Source organism: Styela clava, chromosome 6 (assembly GCF_964204865.1).
Source record: "Styela clava chromosome 6, kaStyClav1.hap1.2, whole genome shotgun sequence".
Taxonomy (NCBI): domain Eukaryota; kingdom Metazoa; phylum Chordata; class Ascidiacea; order Stolidobranchia; family Styelidae; genus Styela; species Styela clava.
This window is the reverse complement of record NC_135255.1, coordinates 4,347,122-4,374,753: the sequence shown is the minus strand read 5'-3', so window position 1 is coordinate 4,374,753 and position 27,632 is coordinate 4,347,122. Positions and strand designations below refer to the sequence as shown.

Sequence of the window (27,632 nt, the reverse complement as noted above, 5' to 3'; positions counted from 1 at the left end):
GACCGCGCGGGAATTTCAAATCAGACATCGATTGTTTTCGCTCAGCTGTCTGCTTTTTGTAATCATCTTAGTTTGTACCAAAGTGACTATTGTACCGGCAGACCGGTATGACTACAGAAGTTACGGTATAACTTTATCTATTTGAATACACAGTTTTTAAGAGTACGTACCGGTACTGTTTTAGTATTACTGGTTATGGCGGCTTCTTCAGAAGATAAACCAGGTACAACTTGGGAGCTCAGCAAAGAAAATGTGAAACCCGTAAAATCTGGAAGAAATGTTGGCTGTATCTCTGCTGTTTTGCAGGTACGGTAGTGATTCTATATCTATTTTATACATGTCTGGATGTTAGTACCGGTAGGTAGCCTACAGTAGTAGGATATTTTCTACAAATACTGCAGTACCGGTACTGAAATAGACTATGTATTACTGGTATTGCTGTTACGGTACTGCGGTACCGTATGTTACAGCTATACCGGTACTGTACAGTGTTAGTTTTATTACCTGCAGACTTGGAATCTGAATCTAGTTTATTTTAAAATCTCCATGATACTGCTGTACTGTGAATTTGTGATATACCGGTATATAAATTAAAAACGGAGAATTCTGGAGAGCGATGAAAACCTTTAAAAAGTTTAAAACGTGAGAAATATGATGTGCTCGCTTATGACTGTATGAGCATAGACTCACAAAAAAATCACAACAAACAGAAACCTATTTAAATGAGGCTTGGAAATAAACACATAAAAATACGCGAATGTATTGAACTTACAGACTTAACGTATTTTAACTTAACAGTTCTCAGATTCCAAGAAATGTCCCACATCAAAAGATATCAAATATAACAGTGAGTGCAAGCCCCTCGATCACGAGATAGTTAGGGCTTCCATATCGACATAAATTGGTATCCCAGCGCTGCGCAAAAGGCAAACTAAATGGAAGCACAATCTGAGAAAGTCACCAATGAGTTCTTAGGGGAAAAATCGTCCAATTTACTGAAGGAAAAAAAAGAACTCTGGCATTCACAATTTTGGTCATTTGACAGCCGCCTCATGCCGTGAATGACTTAAATTATTATCTAGACAAGTATAGTGTAATCTGCTGTCTTGCCAGACGCCTTCGATTCAGAGGCGAATGGAGTGTTTGTTCAATTGAACCAATAGTCGGGTCAACTTGAAATCGCAGAACTGTGCCTTACTGATATGTACTCAATGCTCAATATAACAGTGAGTGCAAGCCCCTCGATCACGAGATAGTTAGGGCTTCCATATCGACATAAATTGGTATCCCAGCGCTGCGCAAAAGGCAAACTAAATGGAAGCACAATCTGAGAAAGTCACCAATGAGTTCTTAGGGGAAAAATCGTCCAATTTACTGAAGGAAAAAAAAGAACTCTGGCATTCACAATTTTGGTCATTTGACAGCCGCCTCATGCCGTGAATGACTTAAATTATTATCTAGACAAGTATAGTGTAATCTGCTGTCTTGCCAGACGCCTTCGATTCAGAGGCGAATGGAGTGTTTGTTTAATTGAACCAATAGTCGGGTCAACTTGAAATCGCAGAACTGTGCCTTACTGATATGTACTCAATGCTCATGCTTTTTTTACTTTTTATCGTTACACTTTATTGAAAAAATTTCCAGTTTAGTAGTCTTTATTGTGACAAACTACCTAACTGGCCTATGTTAATATTTAATTTCACCAGCCTTCAAAACAAGACATGGAACGTATTCTGAAGGAAAAACAACTGTTTGAGGAAGAAATTATTGCTGGGACCAAAGAAGATGATCCAATTGAACCTTGGGATAGGTAATTCAATGATTCAGGTTCTTAATCGCGATAAAAGGATTACCTGTGAATATATTGTCGCTCCATATAATATCACATTCAGATATTTATTTTTGTCATGAAAAACCAAATGCGATATGAAACAAGAAATAAATATTGCACCTGGCAAGGGATTGCGAAAGACTCAATGAGTCATCTAGTCAGCGACACCTTGTAGCTGAATTAAAGCAAAAAATATAGCGACAGAACAACTCAATATTATATATTTACTTAATTAATAATTAAACACAATCAAAAACAGAAATGATCTATGGAAATGTGACAATGACTAGCACATCTGTGATTATGATATGATTCAATAAGTACACATTACAACAAAATAATGATGATTCATATGACTAAGCATAAAGTGTAATCCTAATTGGCATGCCCAGCAACGGGCCGTTGACTGCGAGAGTTGATATTAGATAAATATTTTTGGTTGAAAATGATTTTTAAGAAATTACTAGCTCATTAGTAAACATGGGAGGTTCATATAACTGCTGACCAAAGTTACTGTGGGCATCTAACAAGTTACAGCATCTCTTAGTTTTCCCAAATGAAAAAGATGATTGACCACCTATGATTTTGCAAATGGTCCATATTTCCTTGCTTTAAACAGACTAGTAGGCTGATGAGAGTCTTGTAGGCTTTCATTTCTTCTTAGATCAGTATGATAATTGTATTTATATCTTATATTGTTCACTAATATATTGGTAATATCTCATTTTCCATCCTCACTGGTTAAAAAAATATCTGCTAGGATAATTGTTATTTTAATATTTTAATTCTAGATATTTGAAATGGACTATACAATATTTCCCGTCTGGAGGTAATGATCACACTCTTCTCAATCTGCTGAAGAAAATGATTGCACAGTTTAAATCTGAAAAATATAAGTATGGCTTTTTATTTGTTTTCTTGCCATATCAAATACAATCGGTTTTTATGCTAGTTGAGGCTATAGGAATTAGAACAAGTATTATATCTTTTTTTTTAATGTAAAAGATTAGTTTTTCTGCAAAATCAAATATATATATGGATGGTACTACATATTTTACATGGTAATAAATTTAATCCAACAATGACAATGACATCACCACAAAAGGATTATTTATTTATTTTTTCAAAACTGATTTTCTCAAATAAAATAGGTAATGACCCACAGTCTTCTCTATTGACCATCTTCTCACAGAAGATGTGAAAAATGGGATAGTAAACATCTCATCAAAAAAATTGTATACCTGGCTTTCTGCTTGAATTGTTACTTATCGATTTAAATCGGTAAGTATGTTGATAGGTATTTGTCTGTATGTTTGTCTGTTAGATGCACGCGATATCTCACGAAAGCGAGATTGAATCTGCTCCAGATTTTGCATGTGCATTCATCTTATCTCGGACCAGAAGCCTATTGATTTTGGGCGAATTATGTCATATAATTAGCGAGTTATCAATCAATTATTGATATAGTGATCTAGATTTTTGTAAATCGGGAGAATTTTGAGACCCGCCGAGTGTGGGTGTGCGATGCGCAGTGCGCAAGTTACAAGAGCGGATGAATCGAAACTGCAGTTTCTGTTTTGGGGGATCCCCTAACTATCGATCGATAAGATTCGGTTTCCAACCGATATGCTCGTTTTTTATCTTTGTTATGAAGTTCCTTCAACACATGAATTTATAAAATATTTTTAAATATTTCTATGCAGGAATGATATTCGATATGTCAATGCCTGGATAAAGATTGCTGAAATTATGAAGGATCCTATAGAGACATATAGTTACATGAATACAGAAGGTATTGGATCAGAATGTGCTGACTTTTACATTGCTTGGGCTGAGGAATATGAAAAACATGGTGATATCAGAAGGGCTGATAGAATTTACAATGATGGAGATGAAAAATGTGCACAACCTAGAGATCTTATGCAAAGGAAACATATGTAATGTTTATAGTTATTATAGTTATATTTCATCGGTACTCACATAGTATGCGAACCGCGATGGCAGACACCAGATTGTAGTATGTATACCAGGTTAGGGTTAGGCCATAATTTCAGGTACAAAATACTACAGGAGTCAACTACCAGTGAACTACTCGTAATAGAGCAAAAAAATAAGAAAAATTGGAATAAAGTCATGGCCTAACCCAACCTGGTACACATACTAGGTTCTGGTGTCCGCCATCTTGATTTGCATACTACAAGAGTACCGTCATATCTTCACACTGCAGTTTATTTTGGGACTCATTGTTATCATTTTGGGGCTCAAACTTATCATTTTGGGACGCGAACTTATTGTTTGGGGCCCAAACTTATCATTTTGGGGGTCAAACGTTTTATTTTAGGGCTCAAACCTATCATTTAGTTAAGATCATTTTGATTCGGTATTAAAATAAGCTTGTATGATTTGCAAAGAAAATGTTTGATTTGCACCTTACCTTCTATATTTTTGTTTTTACTTTTTCTTGTGTACCTATGGTAGTTCTGTAGTATTTTTCCACTTGATGAATCTCCTAGTGTTGTAAATTCTTTGCTTTACCAAATTTTTTTCAGATTATAATGTCCAATATATCCATGTCTTATTTAAAAAAAAATTACAATATATCACAAACATTTTGTTGTAAGCTGTAATAAATGTTTGAAAAAATGGATATTTGAAATATTTAAATCAACTTTTTCTGTGATATTCGTCTCTTGACCCCTCCTATCGGGGGTGTGCAACAGGCCATTATCTGGCCTGCTGAGTCATTAGTGTGGCCCTTGACAACACTTGATTTTTCCCCCTCAAGCATAAAATTCTAATCTGACAGTTTATGTTTAAACTGGCGCTCACATGGGTAAAAGTACATAATGTTTTTTGCTCTTCCAATTTTTCTACAAAATGAGGCTCACAAAAAGCAGATGTAGAAGTCAACTGGCTAATGAACATTTGATCTGTCAGACAACAAGGGTTGCTAATTGCTACAACTTCTGTCAAAGCTGATGTTAACAAACTAAACTCGAAATTTCAAGTTTCCCACGTTAAATGAATAAAACTTTGCACTGTGAAAATTTATTGATTCGTTGTATACATGGAGGAACTAAATTCTTTGTGTGACCCCAGCAAGATGTCTGAAGTTGGCTATATGGCCCACTGACAGAAATCTTGCACACCCCTGATTTATATGATTCTTATAGTTATTTTTGTAGTATTGTTGACTGTTGTATAAAGTGAAATCGTTACATGATATAAACTCAATATTTATTGTCTTTTTCCATTCTATTATTCATATCTTTTTTTATTGCTTCAGGGAATTTCAGTTACGAGTTGCAAGAGGAATGTTGAATGGACAGAATAATGAATATGACGAGGATGATGATAACGATAATGACTTAGAGTCAGTAGCATGAGGTTTATTAAGATGTTTAAAAAAATCCTGAAAATGAAATTTGAAATTGTAAACCTTGTACACATACTACGTTCCGATTTCCACCACCTAGGTTCACATACTACAGGAGTATTTTGCAAAAGTTTAATTCAATATTATAATTTGATACAGAACTCAACAACGGACCACTCTTGGGCATTTGAAAGGCAGGGGAAAGCATCAAACTGTTGGCACACAAAGAACGGGTAGAGCTCTGCATGGTATGTTTATATCATATTACTTTTTATTATATGCAAATGATTGGATTTTGGAGACGATCGTTTATTTATGAACTTTTTAGACTATATGTAGCTGTTCTTAACCCTTTCCATGCGATTTTTATTTTTTATTAAATAATCGTATTTGCTACGCCGATTTTATGCATTTGTACCCCCACAACTAATCGATCGACTAACGAAAAACTAATGATCCTCTGCTGCCCACCGACGGCTCGTTGGAAAGCTTATTTAAAAAGCTTGCAATTGGCGATTAAAAAAAAAAAGTTTTTTTAAAAGTGGTGGTCTGAGTCACAAACCGGATAGAAAAAAGGCATTTTTTTTCTTGGGAGTTGAAACTTCAAACCGTGATAAAAAATAGAAATATTCGCTAAATCCTTTACTGTTACCGCTTCGTGGTTGGCAAACAATAGCATAATATTGCTGTAGCAATTTCGTGATCCAACTCAAAATACTTTGGTAGATGGAAGGGATAATATGTCTTCTATTACCATTCAAAAAACACCGAAATTTGCCTAAATTTCAAAAACAGTCCCTCGTTTCGCCGCAAATAAAATTCCCTCGTAAACAAAAGCGAGATTTACCGTCGCTTATGTTAATCTCGAAGAAGACTTCTTATCAATAAACTAAAACCCGGAAAAACTAGACCAACAGTTTGCGACCGATTGCTAAATAAAACAGTGGAGTACATCAACGTACCCGTCGCAATCTAGCGACTTTTGTCGTGGGTACGTATACGTGCCCACCGCACGGAAACGGTTAAAAGTCCTGAATATTCTCTTATTTTCTTCATATATTATCGTTCTTTATTAACATTCCTATTATACTCAAATGCTCATATTAGTTTAGTTTTTCAATATATTACAAATTTACAATAGTCAAAATGTGAATGAATCATGAAATTTTTTTGAATGTCAAAACAGATTGGTTATTGGATATCTGACCATTGTTGTTGAAAATGAACATTTATTCATCTTTCGTTACTTCCGTAGTGTGTATAACAGGTTAGGGTTAGGCCATAATTTTATTCCGATTTTCCTTATTTTAGTTCTATTACGAGTTCGGGGACTGTGTGTGTCAGAAAAGTGATTATACCCCTGGCCATAGGTTTCAATCCCTTCACACAACTTGATATAAAGTAGGCGAACAAAATTAGTTACCTCCCTATCGGTACACACACTTCTGGAGTGCCCATCTTTCTGTAAAAATTAATCTTTGTCTTATATGAAAAAACTTAAAGTTTGCTGCAGTGAAATCATTAGAATATACTCAGTATTATGCCGGCATTCTGTTATCCAAAATTTCTTCATTAATTCAAAATTCGGAAAAAAGGGGAAGATTGTATTGTTTCCAGATGTTTTTAACTTCTAACTGATTTTGAATGTTTTATATAATTTTCTTCGTTTTATCATTTTTCCAGCTATTCAAAATAAAAGCTTGAAATGGGGCACTTCATCACAGAATTTCGTCCCTCAGTCTGGAGGAAAGTTTGAAATATTTGAAGATGTTCCATCTGACGGAATATCTGTGATGGGAGAAACTGGAAAATGGACATCAGCACCCAGCTCTACTGCCACAAAAGAAAATACTGTCAATCCTGGACAGTGGAAAGGTGTCAAGGTGAGAGAAATCTATTGAATCATTTTTAATGGTCGTATGAAACTCAATTCTTGTACCGTGGGCGCTATGGCCTAGTGCAGAATTTTCCAAACTGGGTTCGTGATTACTGCAGAGGGGGTTCGCAACGATATGAAAAGAGTCTAATCGATCTGTAAGGAATGATTTCCATTTTTTGCTTGATCGTTGCGGACAAATATCTATTACTGTCAGAAAAGTCAATTAAAATTTTTTTACCTTTTGCAACGACCCACATGTGTGAGGAAGCATCTTCAGCTTTTACCAATATGATGACAAAATACAAGTTGAGACTTGCCGTAGAGTCGGATCTATGAGTTTCTTGTCACTAATTTCTCCGAGAAATAATAAATTGTACAGCAAAAAGCAACCTCATTCATCACATTATTAATGACGTTTGTGTTGTAAATGAAACATTATCTATCCACGTTGGTTAGTCACAGAAATTGATATGGCATAGAATGGGGGTCTGTCAAAACTAAGATTCATAAATAGTGGTCCACGGCTAAACAAGTTTGGGAAACCCTGACCTGGTGAGTATAGTATTGGACTTAAATAATTTGTATCACAGGTCAAAAATCTTCGGTTAAAAGTTGAAGATCAACACCTCACTCGATGTGTAATAAATTAGCTAGGCCAGCGGTTACCAAACCTTTTGTTCGTGTGGCGCCATATTATCAGTAAAAAACTTACGGCTCACACAAAAAAAAACGCCATTTGCCGCCTTTAAATAGAACTCAGTTTTATGGTTGTTATTGTGTACTTTATGCTTTTTTAGGTTTGTAAACATGTAGGCCTCAAGAATAAAGGGAAAAGGTCAACTCTTCTTTCTCATCTCTGCCTGAGTTTCCTTTGCACATCTGTACCGCTTATTATATAGGGTCTTGTCAGGAGTGAAAGGAATGAAATCGTTATGTAAAAGTTATAAAAAATTTCTCAAATTGCCAGCGACATATGACGCAGACGATTTCAATACTAGTTTTATTTTCAAAATGAACAAAAGCTTTAGAGATTGCGAATCTCACAACTTACCCTATGTATGCGCATCTGTGATGTAAGTTTAACAGAAAGTAAAGCGACTTTTGCCTATTTTCCTAGATCAAACAACATCATACTCATTCTTCAGCAGTTCCACAAGTTCACCGGCCACCAGTATCAAACAATTTCACTATTTTTACCGAAGAAGATTCCGTTTCTGGTGAGAATAAGTTTTATTATTACGTAAAGGTTCTGCTTCTGAGATGGTAAGAATTTTAAATTCCATTTTAAATTTCAGCTCAACTGATCTTTTATATTATGGAGATAGTGAATGTATAACATAGTTTCAAGTTTGCTCAGAGCAAGACTGAGCTTTCATTAAAATTCGAAAGCAACTATTGATAGGATTTATTTCATTTGTAAATAATTGTTTATCAAAACGGTTTGCAGACTTATTAAATGATTCTAATAATGAATTTCGTACACAATGTAAACTAATTTGACTCATCATTGGTATAAATTTAGAAATAATCCAACGCTTAATTTCTCGGGTAATTGGTTAATTGTACTAGTTCTTGATTGACAATATTTTTTGTATTTTCCACTATTGTTAGAGATTAAAATATCATCCATAATAGTTATTTACTGCAGAAAATAACCATCATAAATAACTTACATATACCCGTACATTCAATTTAAATTGTTCAAAGTATTTCCCATGCAATATCCTTCTCATTTCAGCTCATCATGCTCCTCACAAAGTTGCATCCAACATTGAATCTATTTTATCAACTAAGAAAGAATCTAAAATTTCAGTAACAGAATTTGAAAGTATTTTTAATGCCAAACCCATACACGAGGCCAATATTGTAAGTATTTATATACAGGGTGACACAAAAATGATGGAACCCATTCATTTCTTAAAGACTTATACGAAAATGTCAGTAATCTAGGACTCTTTGCACAAAAGTTTTGTTCTTTCTAAAATATGTTCCAAATGACCTGGGTTCTGTTTTTTTTTTTCGGGCAACCCAATGTGTTAATGACATAAAACAATAATAAATGGATATTCTAGGATTGTCCATTACTATATAATTTAGAAGTATCCAAGATTACATGTTTTTAGTGTACTATCAATTAGGGATACTCATGACTAACTACCTATGGTATGCCTATGCCTTTGTGCTATCAGGGGTCTCAAACTTGCGGCCCGCAAGATAGTTTGTGGCCCCCGCCAAAGTATGAAAGTTTGATGTTAGTGTGTCATTTAGCTCAGTTCGCATGATTAATAAATTTAATATAAGTTATAAGTTCTCGGATTTTGATATGATGATCACTAATTATTCATATCTTCAGTTATTTTTTTTTTGTCTCAATTTATTCATTTATGTTTTCAACTTGTTTTGTCTTTAAATAAAATAAAGAAAATCGAGTAGATTTGAATTTTTCCAACTAAGCTTTTATTGTGAAAAACCTGATGCGGCCCAGACTCACCCAGTCCTCCGATGGTCCCTAGGTAAATCGAGTTTGAGACCCCTGTGTTAAATGATCTTTATGTTTATAATGCAAGATGCGGTAGCAAAAATAAAGATGACCATTTTTTATTAATTAAGGGTCTTGCTGCACACTGATGCAATATGAATTAACTGCTAGTCAAATGTTTTGCCTAATAAAGGTCTTAAAAGTTACATGCAGGGATGACCAAAACTCACTTTTTTCTATTCCGAAATAAATATGCAATACAGAATAAATTTCAAATTGGATCATGCTCAACATCATTAATTAACTTATGTTTGTATGGATTGAATAGATTTATATTTATATTATCTTTACATCAAATATTGCTCTGATGCATACTGTGTTACTACTTTTAAAAAGACTGGAATCATTCCGGTTTTTGGTGATGCCTATCCAGTGTTTTACGCCTCGGATGTGATAGTTGACATGGGATATGAGATCTTTAGCCTGCTACTCCAAGATAGACGATCTATCACTGACACTGGCAAACTTTGGCCCGTGGCCAAATCCGGCCCATTGGGTATTTCAATCTGGCCAGTGTGATGTTGCCACAACCAAACTTTGAAGGAATTTGTCAAGATTGCGATTAAATTTAGTTTTAGCACGAGGCCTATTGTTTTCCGGTTTTTTCTTTTGAAACACTGTGAATATTGTAAATAAAATAAAATGCTGTTCAAGAAATGTTACTTTTTATGTCACACTTACATGGCCCGCCATTCTAGGTCGGCAAAGGGGCCAAAAAACCTTGCCCACCCCTGGTCTATTACCACTAGGCCATTAAAAAGTTGACACAGATGCTATCTCTATTGTTTTTTTTTTTTCAGTTACCATAAGTTAATAAATAAGCCTTTTTTCAAATCTTGTCCTTCTTGATTCTAAATATTCCAAAATGAAAGTACTTCGTCAAATTGGTATCATTACTTCAAAAAAAAGTATGTACCCAAACCATTTATTTGGCACTTGATGAATATTTTATAACATTATTCAATTAAATCAGGTATCTGGTTATGATGTTGATAAGGTGTATACTGCAATGGGGGAAATGCAATTTGAAGAAGTACGTGCTGCACATTGGAGAAGAAGGAAGAGAATACAGGCACAAAAGGAGTTGGAAAAAGGTCAGAGGATGCTCGAAGAACAAAGATTAGAAAGTGATTTTTTCTTTTGAACTTTTTATTAATAGTAAGATAATCGGTGTACTAACAAGTGACGACATTTACAATTATTTATATTCCTTGCATCCGTGTTATATTTTAGGATTCTAAACTAAGGATGATTACATTTTAGTTCACTCAGGTCTTTCCATTCGAAAAGTGACTTCCTGTTTGCAGAAAATTTTAACTTTGGCTCTCGACTCGAAAAATTTGGCTCTCGACGTATTCTAATTTGTTCTGATTTGACGATCTGCTTCGTATTGCTATCATTGCACTAAAACTTGTGTTTTTCTTCAAAATTTTCTTCAGGAGAAAGAATGATGTTAGAGCAGGAACGAAGATTTGAGGAAGAAAGGAGATTACTCGACGAAGAAAAAAGATTGCTCGATGAAGAGAGAATGAAAATCATTAAATTGGAAAGAGAAAAAATTAGATTAGAAAGAAAACTCATCGAAAGTAAAAGACTAAGAATGCTTGCTGTAAGTAATTTATACAGACCTCTAATTTGTGAGCATCTTTTTTCAAGCTAGCAAAGCGAATAATACAAGATTATACTAAAGATCATGATATTATGGTAGCTAAGTTGCATACCCATTTTTATCTTTTGATCAATTTATAACTCTCAACTTTTCAAGACAAAGGCGAGATGAATTTTTTTTTTGTTTATCACTGTTTTCTCATTGACATAGTAAATGATAACATTGTGGAATTTTCTAAAATAAAAAAGTCTATAATCATAATTATTTTCATTTAAAAACCAGTTTGTTTATTTCAAACATTTCAAATCAATCCATTGTCTGGCAAAATCCCCACCTACCTACCTGTTAAAAAGTATAGCTGAAGTATGACCTATTCGAGGACCATTAGTTGTATTCATGTTAAAAGACATCACTGATATTAAGATCTGTATTTATTCAAGTTATATGAATTTGATGTAATGTCATGATTATCCAAATGAAAACAACTGATTCACCTATTATAAAACACTATCGTTCTTACTTTTCATAGAACTATGATGGTTTTTAATATTTCTTATGACATTTTCAAACAATTTATACTCGGAACAAGGCTTCACATAAGCAGTCAGTGCATGTAATAAGAAACGATAAATTGGAAGAACCGGAATCTTTCTAATTAAACATTTCTAACCAATTTTATCACACTCCGGGCGACGTAGTGGGCATGGCATTGGAACCTAAGCCCTCCAAGTTGCTTTGAATGCTTTAACTACTAGGCCACTGCACTTGACGTAATTTCTATTTTCACTATTGTTTGACAAATGTTATTTTTTCAGAAATCTACAACTGCTGTTGAAGATGAAGAAGCTTTATTACGAGAAGAAGAAGATATAACAGTACAACTTAATACTGTCAAACGAGACATCAAGAAGGCAAACATGGTAATGTAATTACATCTAAAATTAAACTAGATAAAACATCATTTCTATTACTTATTAAATCAGCAATTTCTTATTTTAAGGCGCAAGAGGAACATAGAAATGATGAAGCTGATTTTTGTGGTGAGACAATCATTTTTAGTTTTTCTAATGATATCAATTTTTTTTAGCGTATCATACCATTTTCACTCTAGACGAGGATCTGAACAAACGGCCACTAATGTGTGAGGAGCTTCTATATGTTGGAATAAATTCTGTTATTTACTTTTTATTTTTCAATCTGCTCAACATTTATTTATATTCCAGCTACAAATACTGCTCCCCAGTCGGGTTTTGTGATTTACGATGAATCATTACAAGAAGAAAATCAACCGGATCAAGGTATATTTAGCTTTGCAGTACCCAAACCAGCATTATGTAGATGCCCTGTTTATAGAGAATACGAATGTTTTTCGGATATCGTTTCCCTTTTCTCCACCCTAGATGGTAATACACAATCTTGTGGTAATAAATAAGATTTAGGATTTTCATATTCGTCAAAATTGCTCAACGATATTGTGTAAAACCGCGTTTCATCTAGTTGTCAGTCCAGTCTAGTACTGTGTTAGTTGATCGACTAGGATGCGGGAAGAATTTATAATTGACCACGCACAGTGATGGGATTCACAGAGTTTGTGCGAACCTTTTCTCTTTTTTGTTTTAGACATTAAAAATGGATAACGCAGCTGAAAACTATCATTATGCTTCGCGATTCGAAAGTTAAAGTAGTTTGTACAGTGACATACATTAGAAAATATGTTTGAGTTATTCTTATCATGTAATCTTATGTTAAGTTCTTGCATTGTTATAGATCTTCGGTATACTTTTCTGAAATATGGGAACCTGTTGTTAATGAGTTTGCTACAAAGAGAACCCATTCTTAAAACTATCACATCACTAGTTATATGTCCAGCAATAACCTCAAATATAAATACTTACAAAATTTGAACTTGTAATTTTATGCAGTGTAATCTAAAGGTGATTTCAAGTATATTTCTAACGCTTAGCATGATGTGCTAACCCTTGGCAGTATGAAAAGCTTTCCTCTTATCTTATATTGGAGAAACATTTGAAGTAAATTTCATGTTGTATTTTAAATCACACTTCATGCTTTTTTAAGTTTGTAAGAGAAAGTTGTAATCTACTTTCTCAAACTGCAAGTGAGATTGAATAAAACTGAATCCTTATGTTCATGTCTGAAACATTAGTTGTGCAACAATATCCTGTGATGTCAAAAACGACTGTATCTGCCAACAGTTCATTGAACCAATCAAAACGTTCTCAGCCGTCTCCTACGTTGTATACGAAAGAAGCAATGAGTAAGTTGAGTTGATTATTCTTTTTTCTTATTCAATAATAGTTCCAAGTCACAAATATTCTCAGATCAATATTATACCATCGCATATCAGACGCAAAGAGAAAAAGTTGCATGTAATACTTACAACATAGAAGTTGGCGTGCGCTGGTATGTGTCCGATTTATCGTAAATAGGTAGATAACTTTATGTATCTCAAAATTCTTTTGGATGCCATGTGCCATGGTTGCAATAAAACGGATGTTATTATGACAAAAACCTTTGTATTTTGTGTGAATTTGGTGATTTCGCAAATCAGTGAGATTCTCCTAGTTCTCAAAAAGTTTCTCCTAGTTTAAAAAATAATGGCCTAAATTTACATTACATCACCAAACTATGCCGTGTGTGGTATAAATTCAGTAAAAATTGTTAACAAGCACTCAAGTGTTATTTGATATTACTGAATGCGAAAAATCAAGTGAACAAATTCTTAATTTATATTTGTGCATGTGAGAGTATTCATTTAATTCATACATTGCATTGCGTTTTTAAAAGTTTCATACTTTTTCAGGCCAGCTCGATACTTGGTTTCAGAAACCTCTTGAAAATGATGATTGTGTCAGTGATTCTGTAGTTGTTCCAGAAGGCCTTAGACCGTATAGAGATGTTGCATCAGATGAAAACCAAACCTATGGATTTAGGCCTATTTTGAACGAAACACAACAACTTTCTCAAGGCTTCCTTCCTCCTTCTGAAATTAACAGAGCACCATTTTCAATATATACAGATGAAAATGTCAACACAAAGTAGGTTTATTTTAACAACTCTTCTTACCAACTTGTGTGCTTAAATTACAATATATGTGGAATTATAAAAACAAACTTTGTCTAATTCGATGCAAGGATCTGATCTTATTAACGGCTGGCCATGAGTAATCTAATCGATTTGATTCACGATATATGAGAAGATAGGATAGGGTTCAAACATGGGATCTATAACATTCTTACACTACATGCTACTGATTTCATCCTCAATTTGCATATTTCCATGAAATAATTTATTTTTTTGACCAAGCCCATGAACTGGGCTCTTCAGAAGTGTGTGTACCAATATGGAGGTAACTAATTTTGTTCACCTACTTTACATCATTGTGTACATTACATTGTGTAAAGGGACTGAAACGTATGGGCAGGGGATATATTCACTTGGCTAACACAGACAGTCCCTGAACTCGTAATAGAACTAAAATAAGGAAAATCACACTACATGAGTACCATGAAATGTATAGGATAATGTTCAGTAAGTTTGTTTTGAAGCATTTATTGTAACACTCTTTTCAAAATGAAGCAGATCATACGCTTTAGATTTGTTCGATATGGTTGTTTGTTGTTTCAAATTATATTGAAAATTCAGATTGAAGGGTGCAGAAACAATAGAGGAAAGGAGAAATTTGCTACAAGGTATTAACCATCGTACTCAACCTCTACAAGTATATTCTGATGTTCATAATACTGAAAACAACAAGGTTTGATTGTGCATTCCTTTATTAACTCATTTTATCTACACCGTATTCATATAACTAACCTGAATAGTTATAAATAAGTAGACATTCAGGCAAGGAGCTTAGATAGCCTTCCTTAATATTGCAGACCAGCCCACACAACAGAATGTTAATCAATTTGCATCGTTTAGTTTGTTATATATATTTATAGTTTTTTATATTTATATAGGGGGGGGGGGGGGGTTCCCATTTCCCATAAATTCCCATTTGCGGTCTGTAACAGTCTTCGCATTACGCGCTCGTTAAAGGGACGTCTTTTCAGCGTATAATGATTATTCTTGTCGCTTGAAATATTCAATCCCTGACAACTACAAAATTCTAAAATGTCTTTAAATATTAATTTAATTGTGTCCAACGTAACTCGCGGTTGCTTCTTGTTACGTCAAAATTAAAACATTAGTTCTCTGAAATGCCACGGCGATCGGTGGACATAAAAATATGAGATAAACGGAGTATTTAATTTTAATACGTATTTTTGGAATCTTGCCAACTCGTTATCGCCGTTAGAAAAATCTCAATAACTGATATAAAATCCTGAAAAGTACAATTTTACTTCGTACAATGAAAATGCATATGAAGTATATCGTTAAATCAAAAATACATATTCATCGCCGCGGTTACGCCACTTGTTAAAAAAGCCGACGTTTACAACGAAAAATGATTTTTCTGTTGTGCAAAGTAATCAATTCGTGACCGATAAGGGCATATTTAAAATGTCTTGCTCTAATAATTTAATTGTCTTCAATTTAACCAGCGTTTGCGTCGACAAAACAAACCAATTTTTTACAATTCACAATTTTAAAACACCTCGGCCATTTGCCGACCTTAAATAAATATTTGTGGTAACTGCCCGTCGCCTATTATATATTGTTTTGATCCGTATTTTTTCTATTTTGCAAATTTCACAAATTTGAGATGTGCTTGTAACATTGACTCCGTTCAATCGCAATGCTGACACTCCGTTTATTTTTAAAGATAAAACTATCTGAAGAATCCGTGAATCTGCTGTAAATTCTCAGGGAGTAAAATTTATTTCAGTACAATAAAAATTGATGGATATACTTCGGATTAATTATCTTATATATCATCACAAACCGGGAAAAAAATCGCGTTTTCAACCTTGTTTAATGATAACACGAAAATTTTCTACGACAATTTTAAAGTAATGGATAAAAGGCAAATCCAACCCACAATTAACCGTGTTTCGATTTTAGTGACGGTATGTTCCTAAACGGCGACCAAACATAATGTGCGCCGTAGGCACACGAATTTTTGCGATTTAGCGACTAGAAAAACGTTTTCAGACTGTCGCGGGACTCAACAAAACTTATATTGTTTACGGTTTTATTTTCAGTATTTTATAATGTCGCTTTTCAATCAAATTTAGATCGCTTCCATTTTACCATAACCTTAACCATTTTACTCCTTCTTTTGTCTTTAGAACCTCGCCACCAATGAACGTACTATAACTCGCGAATTCACAATTCCGTGCAAAGTACAAAAATAAAATAATAATCATGTTTATCGTGGCACAAATTTATGATTTAGAAAGAATAAAAACCGACGTAAGGGCGGGCCTAAATAACACGCTGATGAAAACATGGGCGATTTTAGCAGAAGGCAATTGCACGCTTTTTCAGTTTTCACATTTCCGTGCGAGTACAAAAATAAAATAATTATCATTGTTCCCGCGGCACAAATTTGTGATTTAAAGAGAATAAACACCAATGTGAAGGGCGTTCACGGCATAAATAACACGCCGCGTTGATGAAAACGAACGGCGATTTTAGCAGAAGGCAATTGCACGTGGGGGGTTTCGACCCCCCCCCCCCCCTGACTTTGGGGGAATCAAAAATTTCACATACCAGATATTAAACTGGCTTTTATCTCTGGATAGTATTCTGACGATAAAACAGGAATTTGTTTTGATGATGTTACTGTTTCCGGAAGCGATTTTTCAAGTCGGGCTCATCTTGCTTCAACTCCATTCTGCAGCAAGTCTGGTATGTAAAAGCACATTTTTTGTGTTCATGTATTTTTGGAAAAATGTAGTTGGCCGCATAGTCAATGAATGTGAATTTGATTCAATATATTTTTGAGACGCTTATTTAGGCTATCCTGATCAAGCAAGGCAGCCTGTACAAGCAGCTTCGGCAATAATATAACTAATGAGTTAGTATTTGACATTACCTAACCAATGGTTCTAGGAAAATTTGCCGCCTAGTAGGAAAAATCGCCGCAAGAGCATTTTGCTGTAAAACCTGCTAACTATGATGTTGCAATGCCCTAACAACTAGCTAGTGCAAAGCGAACAACATGATCCCCAAGCTGTCCTTTGCTGATCAGCGGACAATTTAAGGTAGGTACAGAGCAGACAAGATTGTACCATGTTTTCTCGAAAATAAGACAGGGTGTTGTATTAAACAAAAAGTTGTTTTTAACTGTTCTTATCACAAATACTTGTTTTACAGCAAAATGCTTTTGGGCGATTTTTCAAGCGACGATTTTTTCTAGTAGGCGAAATTTCCTGTGGCGAGATTTCCTGCTGCAAATTTGTTCACGGCGAATTATCCAGACATGCTAACCAATTTATTATACCTTGGGTGAGGTACTGGTCATGGGATGTATAACCTGCTAATCCGACCCAGACTTTCGACGTTTTAAATGTTAGGCCTTAGAAATTGTCCCGGTAGAAATTGTTGACATGAACAAATCGAGTAGAAACAGTTTTTTGAGAATGATGAATTTTCTTAATCTTTCGATTTTGTCTGTATCTCTTGTAGACATATTGCGCAATTTTCATACATGACTAACTAATTTAATTTTTAGAAAAACTTCAAGATATGACTCACATTAATCATCTGAGTCGTATTCAAACGGAAAATACGGTCACTGATATGTTGCCTCATCGGGAAAACGTAAATGAACAGTCCGAGGACAGAATCGGCAAATCTTCTGCTCCTTCTGTCAATCCAATCTCTATTCATAATGATTATGATGAAAATACTAACGATATGTTCTATTCAGCGGAAAATGGTAAAGAAGTTGACATTCCTGCTGAAATGAAACAACTAAGGTAGTTATAAACAATTGGTCCGATATTTATGTAGGGATTTTTTGTATACTCTAACCCTGACATGGGCAAACTTACAGCCTGACAATTTAGTTTATTGTTTTCCACTTTTGCTTTTGTAAGACTTTAAATTTTGTTTGTAAATTGTAACTTTAAACGTCACACTTACATCGCCCCTGGTCCAGGGCTAAGCTTAGCTCCAGCTTTAACAAACTCCACAGCCTCAGCTCCATCCCTGCCTATAACATTATTTTTTACACCTTGAGTACATATTTGTCTCGGATTTGAAAACGAAGTATCTAACCTTAAATTCCTAGTTATTACAGAAATGCTCCTTAAATATTATATTAACGTTAATATCACTTATTTCTTTATTTACAGTCCGATTTTGGAAGCCAGCAACGAATCAGATAAATCTTCTGTTATGGGAAAAGCTAAGTCATCATGTGGAGAATCAGTGTATGATAGAACTCATGATCCATTGTTAATCGTTAACAATGATCCCCTCAAAATGAAAAGTTTCGGAAGCGACTTATCAAAAACTAATAATTTTGATCCATTGACTAATGGTACAGTTTCGAAAACGAATGATATCCTGGGTATGTCGATATTGGTATTTCCTTGCAGTTTTTAGAGTTTTTATTTCTGATATATCAAATTAATGAGTATTAATTAGGATTACGGTGAATCTGGCCATTTGAACAGCAGATTAAATTTTTTCATACATCACTTTATTTGTTGTTCGGTCTGAAAAAGTCTCTGCTCAAGCAGCCACTACTAGGTGATAGGCTACTATAGTTAGAAGGACAGGAATCTTTCTTGTTCAACCATGCCTACCCAATTTATTACATCCTGGGTTATATTGGGGGCATGGGATTCGAACCTGAGATTTTAACCTGCAATGGCGTCGTAGTTAAGTCCAACTATTCAGTATCGGTTCAATTCATACAAGACCTGATATACCAGGGGTGGGTAAATTACGACCCGTGGGCCGAATCCGGTACGCCGAAGTATTTCATCCGGCCCACTTGTGTCTGCTGAAATTACGACTGTACTTTTTATGGAGATAAAATATCAACAAAAATAATGACCCACCCCGATGGTTACATTGTGCTTATTATATAAACATCTGCCTAGCTGTTGTAAATAAACTTTTTTATTCATAGTTCAAATGTAAGACTCTTAAATCAAATAGTATAGTCAGGGATGGCCAATACCGAATAGTTCACTATTTCGAATACATTCGAAATTATTTTTTTCGAATATGAAATTTCGCATACTTCGAAAATAAAATCCACTAATTGAAGCTTACCTAAATGTATGTAGGAATTTCCATACAATAAGCAATGGAATAACTGCTATCTACAAGTTACAACCTAGCTATATTACCAGGCATTTCATATTTGCAGATTATTGCAGTATATAATTTATATACCATGAGTCATGTTAACAGAATTAAATTAATACGACAATAGTGGTATCGATGATGGATTTGAATATTTGCGCAACACAAAATCATCCTAGTAAAATGCCCATACTTTTAAATACCAACCATTATCCAAATTATTTGTCGAAAAGCGGGATAAAGTATGAGGCATTTTTCCGACTTGTGACAATTTTTTCGTGAGTACAAAAATACTAATCAAAAATTAATTATATTTGGGAACTTTACCACACATTTCAAGTCCGCAGATCGCCGTTGTATGTTTGAGTAATAATACTTTTATTATTTCATAAATAGGAAAATAGGAATTTAAAAACTAATTATAATCTGGTAGTTTATCACCCATTGTAAGTTAACAGATCGCCTTTGTATTTTGTAAATACGAAAATAGGAATCAAAAATTAATATTATTCGCGAGTTTGCCACACAATTTATGTCCACAGATTGCAGTGATATTGTGCCGAATATAATTAGTTTTGATTCTTATTTTCGTACTCACGAAAAATTGTCACGAGTCGGAAAAAGAATTTATATTTTATCCCGCTCTTGGGAACTAATTTGGAGAATGGTTGCCATTGGTTTGTATTTAAAAGTATGGACTTTTTACTAGGATGATTTTGTGCTGCACAAAATATTCGAATCCATGACCGATACCACTACTTAAAATGCCTTACCGTGTTAATTTAATTCTATTATCATAACTCAAATGTTGGTAAATCGGGCAGTTTACCACACATTTGAAGGCCACGGATCGCCGTTGCATTTTAGAATTATTAGTTTTATTATTTTGTAAACACGAATACGAAATTAATTATAATTGGGCAGTTTACCACGTATTTCATGTCCACAAATACCCGTTGTATTTGGCATTAATTCGCTAATAATTTTATATGTTTAGAACCAGATCATGTTAGTTTGGTAGAATCATACTCACAGAATTAACTATTTTCAACAATTGAGTGGTAAATTTAAGTTGTAAAGCGGCAATCATTTTGAACAACCTATTAACCCGAATGTTGAAATAATTTTGGAATGTGATAGGTACTACACTGTACGTCCACGGGTTATTTCACAGCTGTTTTCCTGTCCCTGTCGTGTTTTGCTGAATCGGCAAAACGAAAGGGTCACAAATCACTTTATCTTGGTGGACGTGTTTCTCTTTAAAGTAACGATAACCAGCCTGCGATTAAATATCATGATTGGCAGACCCTAAGCTAAGACCCAAATATAAGGTTACACAAATCATGCTTGAGAAGACTCATGCGAATAATAAGCAGGCCACATAGAAATTAAATATGCAAACGTGCAAATGTGTCGCAACACGGTACGGTCGCACAGAATATAAACAATCAAAGTGCCGATTCTATTTCATCGTCATTACGTGAGACAGCGTAAAGAGTCGTTTAAATATTCCCGTAAACCGAAACACCACGTTTACGGCAAAAAGTGGCTACTATTCGGAATTATTCGAAAATCAGCCGAAAAGGTATTCGAATACTTTGATATTCGAATACATTCGAATATTCGATTCGTTTTGGACAACCCTGAGTATAGTCATCTTTATTCTTGCCACAGCATCCTTGGTTACACGTATACAGATTCACTTCCACGAAGGCATAGAGCAGGGGTCGGCAACCTACGCCCGCGGAGCATTATAATCCGGCCCGCGACGCTTCACTAAATTATAGTTACAAAACATCCGTTTTGACGAATATATTATTTATACTAAATTATATTATAACCTAACAATTATATATTTCACAAAAGACAAAAGGTTGCCGACCCCTGACAAAGAGCATGGAAAAGTCTTGCGTAACCCCAACTGATACTTGAGTTAAATATTGCATTGTTGAAATTTAGATTTCATGGATTTTGGAGGTACTATCGATTGTGGATTGTGGGAATCACCACAAGCAGTGAAACCTCCTTCTGATGCTTTTTCGTGAGTAATTCTTTTTGTAATTTCATATAACGGTAGATTTTAAATTACTGGTATGTAAAAAACAGGGCGCTCCAGAATGATGTGTGCCAATGGAGGGAAACTAATTTTGTTCGCCTACTTTACATCAAGCTGTGTTACATCAAGGGAACTGAAACTTATGGGCAGGGGGTATATTCACTTAGCTAACACAAACAGTCACCGAACTCGTAATAGAACCAAAATAAGGAAAATCGGAATAAAATTATGGCCTAACCGTACCCAAAATTAGTCATATTTGAGCAATCTTAATTTAAAGTTCTGTGTATTTTCTGTATACATACATATGACTGAGAGTATTGTAGCAATAGGCTATTGGTTTACGGTTTTGCTAAACAAAAATATTATAGTTTTGGGGGGAAGATTCACTATTATGAATTGGTAAAAAAAAAAATAATTTTCAAACTAACTAGAAATATGAAAAAATCTAAAGATTTATTCAATAGAAATTAATGAAATTTTTCCAAAATATTTCATATCATTGGATATCAATGTCCATACCACAATAGATTTATATTCTATAATTTTGCATTAAAGTGAATCTACTTATTTTTACATAGTTGGTTGCTTAATTTAAGTGTGATCCCATCATTGTTGAATTTTTTTCTAAAAAGCGGATACAGCAACTCTCAAATTTTTATTTATTCTTTATTAAATTTCGCTTTTCAATTTTGTTTTCCACAGAATTAAACCAGATGACAATGTTTTTATAAGTCAAAAAATTCTGAAAGAAAATACGGAAATTGAAAAAATTTGCACCGATTTTAGTTCAACTTCAATCAAGAAAGCTGATTTTGGTGAATGCGAATTTTATTTTTTTGTCCGAAAACTTTTTGAAATTTCTTGTTTTAAAAAAATTCAAATTTATCTCATTTTTTAGGAAAATGTAGTTTATTATTACATTGTGCATTTTTGTGTGATGTCAGTGTCACAATAGTTAACCGTCATACTTATTTCATTTGTGATGTCATAAATTGGTATATCACAAAGCAGAATTATAATATGAAATAGAGAAAGATAAATTTTTTAATTCTTCAATCATCCTCAAAGCTTTTCTTATTTAGCATAGAACATATCTATATCTTAACTTTTGTATATTTGTTGGCCATTTTGCAATCCACACCTACCCAAGCGTTTTGCTCTGAACAAGGATCTGAATAAGCCTCTACTGATATCCAACAATATGTAAGCAACTACTACTTTTGAAAGGACTGGAATCATTCCAGTTTAGCATCACCTATTCAATATATTACATAGGATTTGTTGCTGAGATCGTTACACACATTATGTTTTGTTAAATTACTAGTGAAGGTAAATAATCCTTATTCTTTTTTTAAACTTAGAGGCGGAGAGTATTGCGCAATCATCCTTACCAAACATCATTGATGATCCGTGGAACAAAGATTTATTGAATTCAATCATGGAACATCATAACAATTTGTCAAATATCAAAGACACTGAGATACATCATATGGCAACCATGCCAATGCCTAGCATTCGCAAAGGATCAACTCTGAATCTAAGTATATCGTTAATTTTTTTGTCTTTTTTGCTGTAATTGGAATGTTAATTCATATTTCGATAATTTCGTTTTCAAGCATTTCACTCTGTTATTTATTTCGTTTTCGTATGTTTTAAATCAACTCCCCTTTTCTTGGTCTTGAAGTTAGCCCGAGTTTTATTTACGGTAATTTTAATTCAATGGAAAACCATAGTCATTTGATCATTTCCATCTTTCACATTTTTGTATTGATGAGAAGTTAAGTAGGTTTGGTTAGTTGGGTGTGGCACCTTGTAAGATTGTGTTTAAGAGAGGATATACTAATTCAAAATTAGCATAGCATTTTTCCTATTAAAATAGTTTGTGTGACATCAGGATTTTACTGCAAATATATATCCCATGTGTGGCTTATGCAAACATACAAAAATGTGACTGTGGATAGGATATTTTTTGATATTATGGATTCTAAAATAAAGTTTTGTGTTTCTGACGTTAATTTTATATTTAACCTTGATTGTAACCCTATCTTAGGACACTCAGCATTCGGATGAAAAAACCTACCTAGTTTTTATAAAAACGCTCCCTTTAGTTATTTTGCTTGCAATGTTGTATATTGTGAAGCTTACATATGAAAGCATAAGCATATATACATTTCAGTCAAATAATTAAACAAATCGTAATCAAGTTGATCTTAATGATTATAGTTGTCTAGTGAAGGCCATAGTTCATGGCCACCAGAGAAAATGCTTTTGCTCTCTTGTGGGCCGAGGGATCAGTCATCCAATATTAATTCAAGCAATGAATTTTTTTTTAATTTTAATTTTTCACATAAAACTCCTATTTTTGTTCAGATGGAAAGAATGTTAAACTTGGTCAGATGATTGGTGAAGGAGCATTTGCTAAAGTATTCTATATTGCTTCTAATGAAAATGATTGTCAGCAGGTTCTCAAGGTATGTTCAATTATTTTATCGTCATTGAATAGATTAGCAGTCCCCAACCTCGGGGCCACAGAGCAGTTGGAGAGGGCTCATAATGTTAGGCGCGAAACTTTTTTACTTTTCACTTTACAAGAAAACTCCCTGTTCTTCCTAGTTTCATTGTTTGACTAGGTTATTTCACAGATTGTTTTCTCCTTATTGAGCATGAAATGTTTCAACATAATGAGATTTGGAATCAAAATATCACTATAAATACCACTAGAATGATAAACAGGGAGGCCATGAGTGCTAAAAGCCTCCCGGTAGAGGGCCGCGAGCCCTAAAAGTTTGGGAACTACTGGAATATATATTTAAATTGTTTAAAAACTTGGACTTGGATAAAAGGAATCAGGGCCGTGATGTGGAGAAAAGTAACAGGCAGACATCAGAATTAAACTTTGAGATATTAAGAAATGACTTACGACTAAACAATCGCTTCAACATAATGTTCTAAATTAAAATGTCCCAAGTTTATATTTTGTTTCTTTAACTTTTTCTCCCATTATTTTACTTCCAGTTGACACTTTCAATTTTGGCTTTTCCGAATTTTAGCTTTTAAATTTTCGATTCCATGTAGTATTTAGTTTTTGCAACTTTAGGGAGTGTGGAAGTGGCAAGTACTGATCTGCATTTTGCGATATTGTGAATTTTACTAATTTAGCTTAAACTCTAACAACTGTTCCTTCAACTTGAACAGAAAAATATTACATAAATCACAATTATTTCCCCATTCTCCACTAAAACAAAAAGTTGTTCTGACTATTTTTGGGATGTTAATAGTTCTCAATTCAGGTTGAAACACCTTCATGTCCATGGGAAGTTTATATAATAAATCAAGCAAAGACGAGACTAAGATTACAAGGAATGTCTGATGTTGCTGATGCAATTGTTAATATTAATTCAGCTTATTTATATAAAGATGGGTCTTTGTTGACACTGCCGCATTATGGAAAGGGAACTTTACTGGTAAGAACAAATTTCGAACATAGAGATTCAAACCATAGCCAAAATGAATACTTTGGTTGTTTTTAAAATGGCTGTATATTTTAACTGTAATTATGAATACTAATAGTTTTACTATTCATCCCCTGAAGTTAACCTTGCGAATCTGAAATTGATTATCAGCTATGAAATTGCAAGATAGTTTAACACCATTCAGCTATACTCTTTGACTTTGAAATGTAAATAAATTCTCATTTATTTTTAGGATAAAATTAATGCAAATAAAAATGTAATGATGAAAGATGCAACTGCAAGGTGGATTGCAAATCAACTGATGAGAATAGTTCATAGTCTTCATACTGTCGGAATTATTCATGGCGATATCAAACCTGATAACTTTATGGTGGTTCCATTGTGAGTTCATTAATAGTTTATGTACCATGGAACGTTTGTAGTGAAGTCTTCATATAAGTTGAATGATTTTGTCTGTTGCTAATAACTCAAGGAAAGTCTGGTTTCTTCCTGTTGCCTCTATCACTTTTCCGAACTTTCTGGTCTGAATTCAAAGCTTGCTTCTGGGCTAAATAAAATCGAAATGGAGTGAGTATGGCTTTTTTTAGTACAGGGGTGTGCAACTTAAAACTAACTTCGGACAGCTAGCTGGTCCACACTAACACTTGGGTTTTTACGGATTATTATGTCACAATATAATATGGAACAGCGTAATACGTTAGCTACCTATAACCAGAGTGCCGTGGGAAGGCAAGAGAAGATAATACGGCTATCACTTAGCTTAGTATTGCAGAAATGAAGGCAACAGTCAAAACGGCGAATGATTTAACTCAGCGACAAGAGCAGAAAAACATGTAGTTTGGCCCACGTGAGCGCCTTTTTAAACATGAACTGTCCGATTAGGATTTTATGCTTGATGGGGAAAATATGAATGTTGACAAGACCCCCACTAAATGGCTTGGCGGGCCGGGTTTTGGCTTACGGACCACTTTGCACACCCCTGATTTAGTATGTTCTATTTGTCTGGGATTTCCCTCATTCGAAATAAACTATGCAACTATAATTTTCAAATTGTTTGCAGATCATCTGATTGTTCTGACTCCCTCACTGAGATTGGTGGGATCAAATTAATTGATTTTGGTCGATCTATCGATATGAATGAAATGCCGTATGGATCTTCATTTATAAAGAACTGTTGTACGAGTGCGTTTATTTGTGTTCAAATGCAAAACAAAGAACCTTGGAATTACCATGTAAGAGTGAATTTGTAACTATTTTAAATTACTGTCTTCTATATTTTTTACATGATATTAATACCGAAATATTATTGACACATGCTTATATTCACACAATATGCACAAATCTGTGAACAAGAATTCTGGTATACTTGCTACAAATTTTCAATTTTATTTTTTCCAATTATGATGATATTATTGGGCATGAATTGAACTGATGGATCTTCTACTAAATTAGCATTTTTAGGGTGTTTCATCCGCTTTCAAAAAATATTATAGCATGGTATTTGAGAACACATTTTATTTTCATAAAGTTTGCATTAGCAGAGTTTCTGTGTTAAAACAAGTATTCAAGTAACAATAGTTTGTGTCTGTATACATTTCCCTTTTTTGTTTATTATTTTTATTTTCAGATTGATCTATATGGAATTGCCGGGTCACTGCATGTTGTACTGTTTGGTTCCTACATGAAAATAAGAAAAAACCAAGACGGAAAATGGGAAATACAGAACAAAATTAAGAGGTACGCAGTTCGAATAATCAATTTTCAATCAAAATACTGCGTCAGAATATCATTTTCAAAGTCTATACGTTTTCATTCTCAGATGGTTTCACAAAAGTTTCTGGGCGAATTTCTTTTCCACTCTACTAAATTTCCCAACTCCGACAAAGGAGCGGCCGATCACACTTTCTGATTCACCCCTACCTCAACTTATATCGGAATTGGAAATGATGGGAAGAACAGATAGAGATGCTGTTCGTAATTTCTTCAATATGTGAAAATTCATTGCTGGTGTAACAGAATTCATAAAATATATGGTTGAGAATGGTGTCTACTGCCAGTATTTTGATACATACCATCTCTGGTTTTTCTTAAAGATAGGCTGTGTGAAAACAAAGACGTGCGATCACTGCCAACAAACAGACAGCTTATGTGAATATTCTTTTACAATGTCTGTTGCCATCACTAACAATAAATTTGAGTGTTTTCTGGTTCTTTTCCTGTCTTGGAGCCTATGTATTTTTGGGCCGTTTATTTGTACAGAATTAAATGCTATTTGATTGGTATGCTTTTATTATAGCTTGATGCTGTCAAAATATTACGATCTTCTTGAATATTTACAAATAAAGTTCTTAATGGTAATAGTTTCAAAGATGAATGTCTATGACAGGAATTTTAGACCACGGAGGGCAATTTCTATAAAGAATATTGGGCCAATTCCTCTTGTTTTTGGGAATTGGCGTTGAAAACATTACAATTTGTAATATGTACACCCGAAGACAATACGTCAAGATTGCAGTGCCCGTCGCAGGTGCTTTGTTCGTTGTTATTATTCTTCCATCATGCGAAATACGAAAGTGGACTGTAGAGGAAAACATTAACAATACAATAGATTTTTTTTATATTTTGCCCTTTGTTAAT

The 27,632-nt window shown here is 34.1% G+C and overlaps 1 protein-coding gene across 3 annotated transcripts; it reads left to right on the top strand.

Moving 5' to 3' along the window:
- Window positions 1–98: 98 nt before the first annotated feature.
- On the top strand, window positions 99–27,363 carry LOC120330794 (uncharacterized). 3 transcript variants are annotated; one of them, XM_039397718.2, is made up of 29 exons: window positions 99–306; window positions 1,707–1,810; window positions 2,623–2,727; window positions 3,535–3,768; window positions 5,118–5,204; window positions 5,367–5,455; window positions 6,891–7,090; window positions 8,204–8,303; window positions 8,825–8,952; window positions 10,599–10,752; window positions 11,065–11,234; window positions 12,050–12,154; window positions 12,235–12,274; window positions 12,458–12,527; window positions 13,397–13,509; window positions 14,056–14,290; window positions 14,898–15,009; window positions 16,943–17,048; window positions 17,875–18,121; window positions 18,500–18,717; window positions 21,423–21,504; window positions 22,225–22,337; window positions 22,884–23,063; window positions 23,893–23,993; window positions 24,801–24,986; window positions 25,228–25,376; window positions 26,056–26,227; window positions 26,623–26,732; window positions 26,815–27,363. In XM_039397718.2, exons 1-29 carry the CDS (start codon window positions 196–198, stop codon window positions 26,987–26,989), a joined length of 3,996 nt encoding a protein of 1,331 aa, XP_039253652.2. In that variant the 5' UTR covers window positions 99–195; the 3' UTR covers window positions 26,990–27,363. The 3 variants fall into 3 exon arrangements, with proteins under 3 accessions (XP_039253652.2, XP_039253651.2, XP_039253653.2); XM_039397717.2 differs by having other exon boundaries at window positions 12,458–12,532; window positions 13,399–13,509; XM_039397719.2 differs by having other exon boundaries at window positions 100–306; window positions 12,458–12,532; window positions 13,399–13,509; window positions 24,813–24,986.
- The last annotated feature ends 269 nt before the right edge of the window (window positions 27,364–27,632 follow it).